Genomic DNA, 17,854 nt, shown 5'->3' on the forward strand with positions numbered 1-17,854 from the left:
AATATACAGTGGTCATGTGACAAGTGAATGAGACGCATAATCGAAAGACCCATAATTATGATTCGTGAATGAGTCACTCACTTTAATTACTACAGCATGTTATCCTCTCTCAAATCAGCTAAAAGTCTACACTTTGATGTTTTATTGAAAAGGGACTGTATTTGGCAAAGTATAACAAAATACCCTGATTTAAATTTAGGATGTCTTTCTTTATAACCGGGATGTACGTTTAAACAATATATGCACTATAAACCATGTGTGTCTCTGGAGGCCAAACATAAAGCTGGATGAACATAAAGTTAAATACATCTATAATTATATCTTTTAAATATTGAAAAGTTGAATACAAATAAATTTAATAAAAACCATGCTGTTCAGCCAGACCTGAAAGACGTGTAGTTGTATGACCTCCCAAGTCATACAAAAGATGAGTACAAAATGAATGTTTACAAATAACACTAAATCTGTGTTATGTACACTTTTTGTGTTTGTTTGTTTTGTATTATTTTCTATGATCTTCCACTTTTTTGAAATTATGTGCAGTGGATGGTTGAATTTTTTTTTTTTTTTGGCAGTTAGATAATTCTCTTGTCTTTCACATACACCTTTCAGATCTTTTTGGTTTGCACATGCTGTCACTAAATCTAGATATTCCAACACTTGGAAATAGTCATGCCACTACTGAACAAGCTATACAGCCCACTGATGCATAATGTGATAATGTCACAGATAGTTGCACTATTTTCCAATTTGACAGAGAGCCAGTTGTTGGCAGAAATATAATTTCTATTAATTCTTTTAATCATCTTTTGATGGATATCCACAATTTTATTCTTCTTTGTGAAGGTTTCCTCACTTGATTTCCTGTTTGTTTTCTATTTTTATTTAGGTATACAGACGATTGAGGTATTATCCTACTGTAGTGACGTAGTGTGCTCAGAGTATTACATAATCAGTGGCCATTTTGACAGAAAAATACGCTTCTGGGACAGCCGGTAAGAAAACATCTTTTATTGTTATACCTTGCAGTAATTTGTTAGCATTGATGCTGATTGCAAATTGTCTATAATCATCAATAATCAGTCTAGAACAGTATGGGAATGATTGGTGTATTGAAGCATTAGGCTATGTTTTCCCCAAGTTTCTCTACCTATGGGACTATCTTTGCAAATATGCAGTTATTAAGTGCATTATGAAATGCAAAATATGACAAAGGAAAGACTGGACAGGTGAGGAACTGAAATTATATATCAGGCAAGAATGGTACAGCATTTCTCTTTCAAAACTACAGCAACTGATCTCAGTTCCTAAATGTTTACAGTGTTCTTAAAAGAACAGATGATATCACACAGTGGTAAACTTGTCTCTGTCCCAGCTTTTTTGGAATGTTTTGCTGGCATCAAATTCAAAATGAGCATATAGATTTAAAAAAAAAAAAACCCTCCAAAAAAAAACCCCACAAAAAATTTCTCAGTTTCAACATTTGGTATGATGTCTTTGTGCTATTTACAGTGAAATATAGGGTTTCCATGATTTGAAAATCACCACATTCTGTTTTTATTTACGTTTTACACAGCTTCTCGACTTTTTTGGAATTGGAGTTTTAGTTACAAAGAAGAAACCCAGATTAATAATAATCACTTTCTGTTACTATGTGAAGACTGAGATATGGCTAAGTCATACAGGTCCTTCTCAAAAAATTAGCATATTGTGATAAAGTTCATTATTTTCTGTAATGTACTCATAAACATTAGACTTTAATATATTTTAGATTCATTACACACAACTGAAGTAGTTCAAGCCTTTTATTGTTTTAATATTGATGATTTTGGCAAAAAAGTAAAGGAAAACCAAAAATCCCTATCTCAAAAAATTAGCATATTTCATCTGACCAATAAAAAAAAGTGTTTTTAATACAAAAAAAGTCAACCTTCAAATAATTATGTTCAGTTATGCACTCAATACTTGGTCGGGAATCCTTTGGCAGAAATGACTGCTTCAATGCGACGTGGCATGGAGGCGATCAGCCTGTGGCACTGCTGAGGTGTTATGGAGGCCCAGGATGCTTCGATAGCGGCCTTAAGCTCATCCACAGTGTTGGGTCTGGTGTCTCTCAACTTCCTCTTCACAATACCCCACAGATTCTCTATGGGGTTGAGGTCAGGAGAGTTGGCAGGCCAATTGAGCACAGTAATACCATGGTCAGTAAACCATTTACCAGTGGTTTTGGCACTGTGAGCAGGTGCCAGGTCGTGCTGAAAAATGAAATCTTCATCTCCATAAAGCTTTTCAGCAGATGGAAGCATGAAGTGCTCCAAAATCTCCTGATAGCTAGCTGCATTGACCCTGCCTTTGATAAAACACAGTGGACCAACACCAGCAGCTGACATGGCACCCCAGACCATCACTGACTGTGGGTATTTGACATTGGACTTCAGGCATTTTGGCATTTCCTTCTCCCCAGTCTTCCTCCAGACTCTGGCACCTTGATTTCCGAATGACATGCAAAATTTGCTTTCATCCGAAAAAAGTACTTTGGACCACTGAGCAACAGTCCAGTGCTGCTTCTCTGTAGCCCATTTCCTGCACACGCCTGTGCACGGTGGCTCTGGATGTTTCTACTCCAGACTCAGTCCACTGCTTCCACAGGTCCCCCAAGGTCTGGAATCGGCCATTCTCCACAATCTTCCTCAGGGTCCGGTCACCTCTTCTGGTTGTGCAGCGTTTTCTGCCACACTTTTTCCTTCCCACAGACGTCCCACTGAGGTGCCTTGATACAGCACTCTGGGAACAGCCTGTTCGCTCAGAGATTTCTTTGTGTCTTACCCTCTTGCTTGAGGGTGTCAATGATGACCTTCTGGACAGCAGTCAGGTCGGCAGTCTTACCCATGATTGCGGTTTTGAGTAATGAACCAGACTGGGAGTTTTTAAAAGCCTCAGGAATCTTTTGCAGGTGTTTAGAGTTAAGTCATTGATTCAGATGATTAGGTTAATAGCTCGTTTAGAGTACCTTTTCATGATATGCTAATTTTTTGAGATAGGAATTTTGGGTTTTCATGAGCTGTATGCCAAAATAATCAGTATTAAAACAATAAAAGACCTGAAATATTTCAGTTGGTGTGCAATGAATCTAAAATATATGAAAGTTTAATTTTTATCATTACATTATGGAAAATAATGAACTTTATCACAATATGCTAATTTTTTGAGAAGGACCTGTATATGCCCCTTTTCCACCAAAGCAGTTCCAGGGCTGGTTCGGGGCCAGTGCTTAGTTTGGAACCAGGTTTTCTGTTTCCACTGACAAAGAACTGGCTCTAAGGCCAGAAAAACCGGTTCCAGGCTAGCACCAACTCTCTGCTGGGCCAGAGGAAAGAACCGCTTACGTCAGCGGGGGGGCGGAGTTGTTAAGACCAACAACAATAACAAGACCGCGAAAGATCGCCATTTTTAAGCGACGAGAAGCCGCAGCTGTACAAACGCCAAGTCATCCATTATTATTGTTGCTGCTGCTGCTTCTTCCGTGTTGTTTTTGCTTCGATATTTGCGCCAAGGTTTATGCAAACGTAGCGACGTAACTGACATACAACGACGTAATGACGTATACAACGACGTAACTGACGTATACAGCGACGTAATGACGTGGCTTCCATTAGCACCACGAGCTATGGAAAAGCAAACTGGTTCTCAGCTGGCTCGCAAGTTGAACGAGTTGTGAACCAGCACTAGCACTGGCCCCGAACCAGCCCTGGAACTAATTTGGTGGAAAAGGGGTAATAGAGAGCTAGTCATATCCAAAATTGCCTCTGGTTCCTAATCTTGTAGAGGTGCAGTTTGATTGCTTTGCATGCAAGTCATAAACAAATCCATGTGGTGACGCAACCAATACTACAATATCAATGGCAAAATTTACCATCAGTATCCATAAAAAAGGATTTAAGATATGAAATGCATTCTAAAACAACCTTTTAGAAATGCATTCTAAAACAACGTTGCTTGAGGATGTTGATTTTTAAGCCAGAAATGCTATGTGATTTCTGTGTGCTGCTTCCGCATTTAGAAATTTTCAAGAAATGAACGTATAATTCAGCCCACGCCTGAGCCCTTGTCATCTCTCATTCAATCTAAGCAGCAGTAACCTCCAGCTGCTGCTTTGCCAACTGCTTGCCTGTCGCCTAGCAACCATCAGCCCACATGCTAATTGCCTCCTTGAGTCCCTAAGAGTTGAGATGTGCTATAATATGCCTTTGAGAAAAAATACATTACTTTTTTTTTTTTTAATTGCAGAGCGCTTTTCTGTTTTTTGAAATTTGCCAAGTGTAAGACCTATGCAGTGATTTAACATGCAGACACACCACCCAGTATACATACCACTTTTGTTAAATTGATATTATACTACATATATATATATATATATATATATATATATATATATATATATATATATATATATATATATATATTTTTTTTTTTTTTTTTGGACTGGGTTTCAGTGGTGTTATTGAAATAAATAAAAAGGTCATTAAAAAAACTTTTTTTTTTTATAACAGAATCCGTCTTTTATAAGATGTAATATTAGCAAAACAGTTCTAATGTATAGTAAAGTTTGTTCTTTGTCATAGAAGATGGACTACTTGTAGCCAAATTGGGATCATTTGTTTCAAATTTAAGAGATTTTACAGATCACTCCCCTGGTTTGTGCAGGTAAATCAACCAGGCTATCCTGAGACTTGGATGAAAAAAATCTGCTTAAAGGCCTAAGCGAGAATTAGAAAAGGCTAATTTATTTACTGTCCTATAGCTTTTGATTGATTTTGTATCTGAATTAAAGGCTCTGACTCTAAAACTGTAAAAGCAAGTTCAAAGAAGTGGGTAAAAAGTATAATTTAAAGTAATGATAGAATAAAGTATTGTCATAGTTAAATGCGGTAGTCACATGAATTTTTAACTGCTTTATTAAGTCATTTGAGTACACAAAAATGTTAATGATTATTTTGATGGTTAAAATATTGCTGTGATAAATTTATAGGAATCATTAAGTGAAAGCATACTTGTCCTATAGAGTTCAAAATGGGTGTCGATGTTGGACACTTACAGTGAATTATATGAAACATGCAGCAAACAGAGATGTCTTAAGAACTTTTGTCATAGTAGTATCAACATTTTCCTTGTTTTGATGTGTAGATTTTACTCTGAAGTGATTTTATTTATCTTAAAATGTTAAAAGTTCTTGAGTTTCTGTCATTGATTTTTTTTTAAACTCTAAATAATGTATATTCAGTATAATTGTTACATTTATATCCTTAAAATTATATGCTGGCAACTGATTAATTCTTCAGTTGTTGTGTGCATAAAAATTGTTATACATAAACTTTTTATGAAAATATAAAAAATTATCTTCCAAGTCATTACTCTCAGTGCACTTTATCACTTTTTCTCTGCAATAATCTGTATCTTGAATCCCCATATTCCTACAGGGCAGCGAGCTGCACTCAGGAGGTTCCCCTACAAGGTAGGGTGACCTCACTTGACATCTCACCCAACCATAGAGAGTTACTAAGTTGCTCAAGAGATGAGAGCCTGCAGTTGGTGGATCTGAGAATGAGCAATACCAGAAAGGTCTTCAGGTACAGAGAATTGATTCACATAATTCTGAACACAGATATCTGTAGTCTAAATCTTATTTTCAGAGCATTGAGGCTTGTAATAGGAACTTAGCCAGACAGTGGCTACAAAACTGTGTGCATTCTGCACATACAGTATAATCAAGTAATCGGTGAATAGGTTCATCGTCAAGAAGTTCATGCCGAACTTGCTGACACCTTAGTTTAATGAATTATACATTAATCTAAGATCATTTGTCAGAGGCGACTTACTGGTGAGGAAATGAATAATTTAAGCATAGAAAATTCAAGGATTTTGTGAGTTTAGTTCAGTATCGCAAGCATAGCTAAGAGGTAAGAGACACAATGAGATTGGATAACCAGTCTCTTTTCATCTCATCTCATTATCTCTAGCTGCTTTATCCTGTTCTACAGGGTCACAGGCAAGCTGGAGCCTATCCCAGCTGACTACGGGCGAAAGGCGGGGTACACCCTGGACAAGTCGCCAGGTCATCACAGGGCTGACACATAGACACAGACAACCATTCATACTCACATTCACACCTACGGTCAATTTGGAGTCACCAGTTAACCTAACCTGCATGTCTTTGGACTGTGGGGGAAACCGGAGCACCCGGAGAAAACCCACGGGGAGAACATGCAAACTCCGCACAGAAAGGCCCTCGTCGGCCACGGGGCTCGAACCCGGACCTTCTTGCTGTGAGGTGACAGCGCTAACCACTACACCACCGTGCCTCCTGGATAACCAGTCATCACTTTCAACTCCTGGTGACACACTGTGGTGGTGGTGGGGGGGCTATAGGAGATGCAGATGGTCAATAGAGAGTTGATGGCCCAGCTAGTGAGGGGAGACAGATCAGTGGCCGCAAAGGGGTGGGGGGGATAAGAAAGTAATGGTGTATTCAGTGTCATTATATTCATTCATTTCTCTTTAATAATTATGGGATGCCAATCACTGTTCTCATGGCACCAATAAGGACAGTGTTATTGTTGCCATTTCACCTCCTGACATGTTTTGGGAGAAACCTGCAAAAGTCTGCACTTGAGTTCAGGATCGAACTGAGGGGTGACATGTCAGCACTATCTGCTGCTTCACTGTGCTGACCAGTTGACCAGATATTATAGTAACCAAGTTTGCTACAATAGCAGATCTGTTTTAGTGATCTGTTTAAATTACTGTAGGTTAACACTTTTCCTTATTCTTTCTACATAATCATCCTAGGGCAGATGGCTTCAAATGTGGAAGTGACAGCACCAAGGCTATCTTCAGGTAGGACACGAACACTAAAATGGGCCTAAGTACAAACAAAGTTAAATAAATAAAATGACCAAAAGTCATCACTGTTGAGTTGTATGGCATGAATCTTTTGGTAAAGGAGTCTAAGTTCCCCCCCCCCTCCCCCCTTCATCCTTCCAGATAAAAGGGTCATTTTATACATTTTTTTTTTTTTTTTACATTAAGAGTAGTGCTAGTTTTAGGATGATCAGTAAAGTGTCAGATTCAAAATGTGGCACAGATTCCATTCGAACTGTTCAAATTTGTTTTTGATTGTTTGAAAGAATTACAATTTTAATGGAAAAATATTTTCCTATTTGATATAGCCTAATTTTTCCACCATCACTTCTGTCTTACCCTTTGTGTGAACTTAGAATCTCATATAGTATCTACCTAGCAGCCTAGCGTAAGAATATACAGTGGCTATAAAGTGTACACACCCCATTAAAATGATAGGTTTTTCTGATGTAAAAAAAAAATGAGACCATGATAAATAATTTCTTTTTTGACCAATTGTTTTTTATTTTATAATGATGCACATATTCATAATCAACACAAATACAGAGGTATAACACTTCACACCCACCCCAACCCAACCCAGTGGTGAGCATCTGTAATCTTACATGTTATATAAACATTTAAAGTACATTGGTATACAAGTGTATAGAAACGAAACATATTTTCCAGCAAAAAAGTAAATAAATTTAAAAAAAAAAAAAAGTGGAAAAAAAAAAAAAGTTACAGAGCAACTGTACACAGCACCTTAAACATGAGTATCAGAAATAAAGGTTTTGACCTCATCAAAAGCACGGTTCCACCTCTTTAGAGTTTGCGATCTGGCACCATGTATACGGGCTGTTGAGAGTTCCATAGATATAATATCAAGTAAACTTAGAGCCCATAGACGTCTACACATAACATGTGGGGGGTTCCATCGGCTGATTAACAATTTTTTGGCTGCGGTAAAAGCAGCCAAAAGTAGGCTGCTCTGGAAAAGCGTCAGTGAGAGGTTGGAATAATCATTTAGAAAAAATAGACTTGGAGTTATAATAATATCTGTGTCTATCAGAGTTGAAATATCAACAGATAGCCATTGCCAGAAAGGTACCAGTGCTGAGCATTCCCAAAAAAAATGTAAAAACGTTCCAGTTTTTCCATCTGAACACAAAGTACAATTAGGTGAGGTAGTGAGACGCATATGAAATCGCTTAAGTGGTGTTAAATATACTCTGTGTGCTAGTTTCCAATGAATCATTTGATGATTAGGATTCTTAGATGACATAATGATTGTCTCCCATGTCTGATCAGAAAAGATATCTTTCAGGTCACATTCTAAATCTTTTGACCAAACTGCTACAACTCCAAGAGGCTTGTATAACTTCTTCATCAGAAAGGAGTAAATAGATGAAGCAGAAGAAGGGATGAAGTCATTGAAATATATAACATTGCGAATACTATGCACTGGTAATTTTGTGTCAAGAGGAACACCAAGAGCATTAAGAGCTGATCTGATGCGTAAGTATAAGTAGAAAGTAGAGGCTGGTATATTGTATTTCGACTTCAGGTCCTGAAATGTTCTTAAGCCTTTGTCATCATACAGGTCTCCAAGAATTGTGATGTTGCACTCTGACCATTGAGGAGATCTAAATGGGGTACTCCCAGACAGAAACCCATTATTATTAAAAAGTGGAAAGTGATGATGCCATTTTGATATAGATCCTGTTTGTCTTTCTACAGCTTTCCAAGTGGATAACAAATGGGTTATGATTGGACCAAAACGAAGGGCGCATTGCCGAGTAGGAACATTGCAAAAAACCAAATCTCTTAAATTATAGGGGGTGACCATTGACTCTTCAATAGCTCTCCATGCCACATTTTTATTTAAATTAAACCAGACTGATATGGGGCGCAACACAAATGCTTGGGCATAAACTTTAAAGTCAGGAAAAGATAAACCTCCATCCTCCCTAGAGCGTTGCATAGTGGACAGCCTAATCCTAGCACGTTTCCCATTCCAGATATATTTCCTTAGAATGGAGTTGAGGTGGTCCCAAAAGTGTGCAGGGGGTGGTAAGGGTATCATTGCACTATAAAAATTAACCCGTGGCAAAACGTTCATTTTAACTACAGAAATTCGTGCATATAATGACTTAGGCAAACATGACCAGTTTGATAAATCTGTACTGACTTCAGAAAGAATTTTTTTGAAGTTTTTGCTTGCAATATCATGCAATGAGGGGTATATGTCTATCCCTAAATATTTAAATGATGTTACGGTAGGTGCGGTGCTAGGAAGAAGCAAGGAGACAGGGTCAAAATTTAAGGGAAGAAAACAAGATTTGTCCCAATTTATCTTATAACCTGAAAGATCACTGAAATGATTAAACAATGACAGAATATGAGGCACTGACGAAACAGGGTCATTTACAAACAAAAGAATATCATCAGCATACAAAGAGATATGATGAGATGTATTTCTTACATTAATCGGTAGAATTTGCTCTGATTGACGGACAGCCTGAGCTAAAGGTTCTAATGACAAAGCAAATAACAATGGTGAAAGTGGGCAGCCCTGACGCGTACCCCTTCCCAAAGAAAAAGAACGTGAGCATAATTGTCCAGTTAACACAGATGCTTTAGGATTACAATATAGTACTTTGATCATGTTAATAAAGTCAGGGCCTAAGCCCATATGCTCAAGAACGGACCATAAATAATTAAATTCCAAAATGATAAATAATTTCAAAACTTTCTCCACCTTTAATGTGACCTATAACCAATTCAATTTTTTTCAATTCAATTGAAAAAAAATATATTCGGGGGGGGACATAAAAAAATAAAAAAAAAACATACAATAAGCTGGTTGCATAAATGTGCACATCCTTAAACTAATACTTTGTTGAAGCACCTTTTAATTTAATTACAGCATTCAGGTTTTTTGGGTAGGAGTCTGTCAGTCTGCCACATCTCGACTTGGCAATATTTGCCCACTCTTCCTTGCAAAAGCGCTCCAAATCTGTCAGATTGTGAGGGCATCTCTTGTGCACAGCCCTCTTCAGGGTCACCCTACAGATTTTCAATTGGATTTGGGTCTGGGCTCTGGCTGGGCCATTCCAAAACTTTTTTTGGGATCATTGTCGTGCTGAAAGATGAAATTCCTCTTCAGCTTTCTAGCAGATACCTGAAGGTTTTAGGCCAAAATTGACTGGTATTTAGAACTGTTCATAATTCCCTCCACCTTGACTAAAGCCCCTGTTCCAGCTGAAGAAAAACAACCCAAAACATGATGCTGCCACCGCCATGCTTCACCGTGGGTATGGTGTTCTTTTGGTGATGTGCAGTAGTGTTTTCGCGCCAAACATATGTTTTGGAATTGTGGCCAAAAAGTTCAACCTTGGTTTCATCAGACCATAATACATTTTTCCACATGCTTTTGGGAGAGTTGATGGTTTTTATGTTTTGTTTTGTTTTTTGCAAAATTTAGCCGGGCCTGGATGTTTTTCTTTGACCCTACCCCATAGTCCAGACATATGGAGAATACGGGAGATTGTTGTCACATGTAGTACACAACCAGTACTTGCCAGAAATTCCTGCAGCTCCTTCAGTGTTGCTGTAGGCCTCTTGACAGCCTCCCTGACCAGTTTTTGTCTTGTCTTTTCATCAGTTTTGGAGGGACGTCCAGTTCTCGATAATGTCGCTGTTGTCCCATATTTTCTCCACTTCTTGATGACTGTCTTCACTGTGCTCCATGGTATACCTAATGCCATGGAAAAAAATTTTGTACCCTTCTCTTGACTGATACCTTTCATCAATGAGATCTCTTTGATGCTTTGTAAGCGTTCTGTTGAACCCTGGCTTTTGCTGGAGGATGCAACTGAGTAAATGTCTGAACTTTGATTAACTCCAAATAGTCATTTTAATTGATGGCAGGTGTGAACCCAAAAAGACTGAGTGCTATAATTAAATCAAAAGGTGCTTCAACAAAGTATTAATTTAAGGGTGTGTACACTTATGCAACCAGCTAATTGTACTTTTTTTTTTTTTTTTTTTCCACCCGAACAGATTTGTTTGCTTTTCAGCTGAATTGTACAGGTTATAGGTCACATTAAAGGTGGGAAAAGTTTTGAAATGATTTATCGTGGTCTCAGGTTTTTCTGATGTAAAAAAAAAAAATCATTTTAACAGGGTGCGTACACTTTTTATATCCACTGTATGTACTGTATGTAATCAGTGAAATAGGTTTGAAAATGCTGTTATAAAGAAAATAATGGTTTAAAAATTGTTAAAGTAATTGTAATGTCAAAGTGCCATCAGTTTACAAGTGACAAACAGCAGCAGCAAAAAAAAAAAGCGCTGTATATGCTTAAATGGTGTAATGGTGAAGGCACAGGGCTTTCAGTTGGAGAATGTGGGTTCGTATTCCCGCTTTGCATGTTTTATTTGGGGAAAGTAACTGCAATTAACTCATTTAAAATTAGCCAGTCTGTACTGAGATTTTGTCTAACTCTCTGGTGGTAAAACTGATGAGTGTACATCCACTCTGCCTTCGATCTCTGTAGTCAGTAAGCATTTTAAAGCAAGCCACAGACCAAAGGCTCCTGCTTTTCATAAGAAACCATTCAAGACCTTAACGTTTTAGTAATAAGAGAGATGGAATCCTGCTTCAGTCCAAGTAATGCCATGCCAGGATGTTTGATTTATTACAAAACCTCGGTCAACCCGTAATTATTTTTATTTATTTTTTGTTTTTTAAAAGAACAGAGAGTTAGGCAAAATATCGGGGCAGGGCAGCTAATTTTAAATGAGTTACCTACAGCAAAACTTTCCCCAAATAAAATATGCTGAGCAGGGACATGAACCTGTGTCCTCTGATTGAAAGCCCTGTGCCTTCACCATTATACCATTTTAGAACATACAATGCATCTTTTTTGCTGCTTATAAAATGATGGTCCTTTTTATGCCATTACCGTTTACGTCCTGACAGCTCGGACACCACTTTTTTTTTTTTTTTTAAACAGCTTTTGTTTGTTTGTTTGTTTGTTTGTTTAACACAACACATTAGAAATGTGACTAATTGTAGTATCTTCAGCTTGACATAACACCATTTTGCATGCACAGCTACAAAAATGCGTGTGAATAGTAGTAGTATTAATAATATTAAAGACGTTACTATACATGTTGTGTTACATCACAGCAATTTCATGCTATGTTGCTATGACAACCAGCTGGAGTGGAAAAAGAACTACTGACACCAAAAGCGAGTTGAGCCACGTCAAGTCAAGTTGAGCCAGTACTATGCAGTGGAAAAAGGCCATTAGCTATCCCCTCCAAAACAGCCTTTTTTTTTTTTTTTGGTCTTGTGACTACCATTTTCTTATTGTAAATCATGCATGATGTGTAATTGCTGAGTGTAATATAAGACGAGACAAGAACAGGAAGAGGATACAATTCAGAAATGATATGGATGAAGGTCTGCGGTTCACTCCCAGTTGAATCATACACTTAGCAGTTTCTATGGCAACAGTAGGACCAGAAAGCATTGAGTCATCCTAAAAGGCCTGTGTAATTTCATACCAGAGAGGGAGGGGCTAATGGATATGGAATTGGAACAGTCTTATTCAACACAAACACGCAAAATATGATTCACAAATGTATGTCTTGATTTTAAGTGTTCACAAATTCTTTCCCGTGCACATGAAATGGATGAAAGAAACAAAGTAAACAAATAATAATTTATGGTGGAAATAAAAAGGTCCATGACAAGGCTCCATCCTGCAAAGCTGATCTGTCACCTGCTATTCAAGAATATTGGAACTAGCTTGATGGAGAATATTGTTTTTCATTTATTGTTTTCAAGGCCATACCTCAAAAAAGTTCAGGCTGTCATTAGAGCTGCCCAGGAGGACCAACAAATTAATAGTCTGTCTGTCTTTTGGTTGATGAGTCCATACCTTTTTTTTCCTCAATATTGAGTGGTTCCATATTTTTCCCCCCTCTACTTGATCTTGAAAACAATTGTCATCAATAAAAATAATTTAATTGATTCTGATATGCTTTATGAAGCCAAAAAGTTTATTAAACAAAAATTTTGTCATTTCTCTGATTTGTTTATTTGCTATGTTGTAAAAAAGCTGTGTGAACATCCTCCAAGTATTGTGGTCCCATAATTTTTGCTAGCTGTTTACAGTAAATGTGTTAATGGTGACATTATGCATTCTGGTATAGCATAAAATAATGGTATCAATTATTTCTGAAGTGATTTAACAAATATTTGCTTTCTTCAATTGATTGTAGTCCAGATGGAAGTTACCTGGCAGCTGGCTCTGCTGATGGTAGCGTGTACATCTGGAACATTAGCACAGGCAACCTGGAAACACGGCTACCAGACATGCACAGGTATCCAGAATTCCATTAGTAATCTAAAATAGTTTGTTTTATTTTATTAATGACAAGAGAACACAGAGAGAAATTGAATACTAAATACTGTTTGAACTGCATTACCAGTAGATGAATTTATCGTTAATTGGCAATCTACTTTGAAACTGTATAATAACAGCTTGTCAAGGGGGTACTTTTGTGTGGATCTCAGATTATGTTGATGTGAATAGAATCTGCTATCAGTAATGGGCCAGCCAGACAACCAAACGTTTTACAACTTGTCTAGCGAGTTATACAAGTTTCATTAAAGATATCAACTTGAGATTTTAAGATTAGATCAGTGTGTATTACAATGCTTGTCATTTGCATTTTTTTTACTCTGTCTTTTTACACTAATTCTGCCATTTTACATTAATTTAATTACTACCCATATTCTTGGACAGTGTTGTCCTTTATCTACATTTTGTGAAAGATGTTTTTCAGTCCATGATATGACTTGCATAATTTTCCATCAGAAATATTTGCATAGTTGTTTGGTTTGTGACGCATCTTGATTAGGCCAAATCACTGAGATTAACAAGACTTCACTGTGTATTTCAGAACCTCAGTTAACGCAGTGGCTTGGTCAATGTCAGGCGAGTATATGGTGAGTGTTGATAAGAGCCGATGTGCCATTCTGTGGAGTGACTTCTGAAGCTGGATTTAAGTGGCTGTACACTCTACTGCTGAATTACACACCAGGGTCAAGAACATCCACACATCCATGTTCAGCATATGAGGAACAGCATGTTCTATACACCAAAACTTGTATGTATTCACTAATTATAGAAACAAAGCACCACAAGCATACTAAATTTCTCTTGGTCTGGTTTTATAAAGCAGTCTTGATTGATTGATTGATTGATTGATTGATTGATTGATTGATTGATTGATTAAATACCTTGATTTCCCCCAAAATTATTGACTTAGTGTGAAGCTCATTTGAAGTGTGCTCTGAAAATATGTCAAACATTCACTTAAACATACTGCCTTAAAGATTGAAATCCTGGTAACAAAATCACAAATAGCAAGAAACTAGGTTGAAAGGTGATGGTTGGTTACATTCTGTGTAATGCTCATATTTCCATTGTTAATATCATCTGTTTAAGTGCATAGAAATTAGCTAATTATATTTCAAAGTGTAAAAATAGATTTTATACGGGCTGTCTGTTTTTGTAATGTCTGTGTTAGAATTGTACAGTATAAAATACACCAGTTTAGTCTGTGTATCAGTACCTGATTTGTGCTGCAGTGCTTCTTCACCCACTCTGAGGGGTTTAATTTGCCTAACCTCATGCATTCAGATTCTCTTTTGTTGAAGATATCCAGTGAAGTTTGTACAAGGGAGTGTATAGATTTGTTTACATACTAATTCTCAATATAGTTGTACTGAATGTTTATATATCAACTACTAGATAAATAAATTTCTTACCATTTTGCTGACCATTACCAAGTCCTATTTTGTGATTTTTATTATTATTATTATTATTATTTTTTTTTTATTTTTATTTTATTATTTTTTTAAACAATACATGGTTTTTTGTATTGTGCACTTCTGGGAGCCACTTTGGAGGATACATCAGCATGAATCACAGTGTCAGCACACTGTTTTCCTCTGTGGTGTGAGGTTAGGCTCTGTAATATACTGAATAATGGCAGGAAGGTGGTTTTTTTTTTAAAGTTATGAAGCCATTTACTCATATACTGTAACTGCTGCTGCATCGTGCCGACATCTACAATCCCATATATACATGTTTCTTTAAGTTTTATTTTAGTAATTATAATGTAATTTGACCTAATAATAGCTTTATTAGTCACTACTGAAACAAATACAGGCTTTTCAGTATATAGGTTGTAATAAAATTTGATTTATCTATGCTAATGATTTGATAAAGCTTGTCATTTTTGATAACCATAACATTTCTCAAAATCACATTATAGCACTGGAGTGTAGACGTTGTAAATTATCTAGCAATATATGGGGAACAAACTGTGGAGATGAAACTGTGCTGAAATTGATGGAGCTTGGCTAGTAAATACATTCAGCTCAATTTTATATATATTAGCATTCTTTCTGAAAGTGCATTTCTAATGGGACTGTTTTTATATAGCATCTTTTGAGCAAGATGATATATAAATTAAACATTATTATTGCAGAGTTGCTTCAGGTTCCTCCTACAGTCTAAAGACATGCGGACGAGTTTAAATGGTGACTCTAAATTGCCCATAGGTGTGAATGGTTGTTTGTCACTGTGTTGGCCCTGTGAAAGTTTGGCACCCTGCCCAGGGTCCACCTTGCCTCTCGCCCAAAGCTCCAGCTTCCCCTGTGACTCTAGTAAATGGATGGGTCTTGCAGAATATTTTGAAGGTTCTGACTGCAAAGTTGAATTCTGCACAAAAATGTTCTATTTCTACGGCTGTTGGAATTGTGAGATGTTTCGCTGCTGCAGACACCATGTATCCTATATGTAAATGTTTTGCCGAGATAAAATGCGTCCTGCATTTTATGATTGCTGAAGCAAGTGAGCTACAATATCACGTGACCACTGTAGGGCGTGTTTGACCTACTTTTAACCAAAACGAGTCGGATGGGCAAACATGGCGGACTTTGCTCTCCCGCCAGCTGAAAAGAAAAGGAAAATATGAACGTGAATCAGCTAGAAAGCATGCCAGAAAAGTGATGAAAACCAAAAGGCCATTGTGAAGGACAGATTGACCGCTGGAATCGACTAAAGGATGAAACAGGCATGAAATCTGATGATGAATTTGCAGTGCTTGTCTTGGATTGGTGAGTCTGAGTATGGAGTTATACACCTAATGTTTTTACCTTCCAGAGAAAGAAAACACACAAACAGTAACTGAGAAAAGATGTATTTTTGTCTTTTTGTTTCATGGATCTATTTGCGAATGTCAACCACAAATTGCATACTTTCGACGCAAAACTGATGTCGATGCAGAGTCACGATGTTTTCTGCACGTCACCATCTTGGTGTGACCCAGTTCCATAATTATGCTAATTAGTTCAAGCTCCTTGCGTTAGGTTGTTTCCGTGGGGCCATACTATTTGGCTCTGATAAGTAGGATATTCGGTCCCAAAATGGAAGAAAGTGACCCTCAGCACATCAAAATGATCACATCTTGTCTGCATGATATTGTTCTTGCGGGACATAGGAAAATGCCATGCACAATTAAATAATAATAATTTCAGATGACTTTGCAGTCAGTACCTTTTTAAATGATTTAAGTTGCTGTATAACTGTTCTAAGGTTTATTTCTTTAAGTCTATTTCTTATGTTGCAGTGAACCTTTATGCTGGCAGTGAATGTTTAGATTGAATTTTGGTTCTTTGTCATTGCTTGGTGGAGCAAAATGGTAAGCAGAAAATGTCTTATTTAGAGCTAGTTACTCCCCACTCAGTACTGTTAGTACACATACCCCTTCATTTTGAAAGAGGAGACAGCGAGAGGGAGGGAAATTGTGTGTATGTATGTATATGTGTGTGTGTGTGTGTGTGAGCGCATGCGTGTCTGTGTGTAGGAGAGCATCTGTGTATGCATGTGACCGAGGGAGAGAGCGGAAGGGAGTGTGGGCGGGAGATGGAGACATAGCAAAAGCAGCAGCACTGCCTCACATTGGACCTCAAACAGAAGATTCTTAAATCTCAGGATTTCTGATGCAGTTTTTTCCCCCCAAACACAGTTCGTTTGAGGAATGTCTAACTGAATAGCAACAGAGCAGGTCGTCGCCAAGCAGAACAGGGAATCACCAGCTTTCGCTTCCTTTGTGAAGGGGGAACCTTTTTGACAGGCAAAAGTAGAGCGCTTCTGTAATTAAATTCAGCTGGAGAGTGTTTAAACTGCAGGAAAAATATCTACATGACAGAGGCTGCATCATCTTGCCTGTGTGCATAAGTGAATTTTCCCTTTTGCTCCTTCTCAGCCCCTTAATTAATTAATTTATTTATTTATCTATTTCTTTTTTCTGCAAGTTCAAAGCAGAAAAGCACTCAAGTTATCATGGGCGATAAAGGCACAAGGTAAGACAACCATTTTATCACAATCAATGCTGCAAGGGAAACCAAACATGTGGCAGAGTATTACATCACTGTTCTAGTCCTCATCTGTCTTTCTTGGTGAATGTTTTTTGTTTATTTATATAACTTTTAATAACAGATTAAAATATATACTGTACAACATTTTTTTTTTTAAATCCGTGGCCAGTGCGATGCTTTATAGCTGGTTTTAGAAGATAAAGAAATATGCTTGAAATTTTATGGCAAAAAAAGGTTGACAAATAACGCACATCTGCCCAATGTCCTATAGAATCACTATTTTTCACATTATCTTATTTTCTTTGGTATATAGCTATATATTTTCTATATGGAAATGTTGTAATGCAGTTGCCCCTTTTTCTATTTGCCCATTTTGTTCTATAAAAGTACTTTATCTGTGAATGTTTTATATTTGTCAATGTGTCATGCTGCATTTTGATGCAGCTGGTCACTACATGACTGTTGATATTTCACACACAGCATGGA

General features: G+C 37.2%; 1 protein-coding gene across 2 annotated transcripts in view; it reads left to right on the forward strand.

Annotated features, from left to right (window-relative positions):
- The window catches only part of LOC132901596 (protein Atg16l2), a 55,146-nt gene extending 40,380 nt beyond the window's left edge, over positions 1-14,766 (forward strand). The window contains exons 14-18 of one of the 2 annotated variants that reach the window (XM_060944095.1): positions 890-995; positions 5,478-5,627; positions 6,847-6,894; positions 13,195-13,296; positions 13,879-14,766. In XM_060944095.1, the coding sequence (XP_060800078.1) occupies positions 890-995; positions 5,478-5,627; positions 6,847-6,894; positions 13,195-13,296; positions 13,879-13,972 (500 nt within the window). In that variant the 3' untranslated portion in view covers positions 13,973-14,766. Of the gene's footprint in view, positions 1-889; positions 996-5,477; positions 5,628-6,846; positions 6,895-13,194; positions 13,297-13,878 lie in introns of those variants that run through there. The other variant, XM_060944096.1, reaches the window with a different exon arrangement.
- Positions 14,767-17,854: the final 3,088 nt, after the last annotated feature.

The sequence above is a fragment of the Neoarius graeffei genome, chromosome 17 (genome assembly GCF_027579695.1).
Source record: "Neoarius graeffei isolate fNeoGra1 chromosome 17, fNeoGra1.pri, whole genome shotgun sequence".
In the NCBI taxonomy this organism is placed as follows: domain Eukaryota; kingdom Metazoa; phylum Chordata; class Actinopteri; order Siluriformes; family Ariidae; genus Neoarius; species Neoarius graeffei.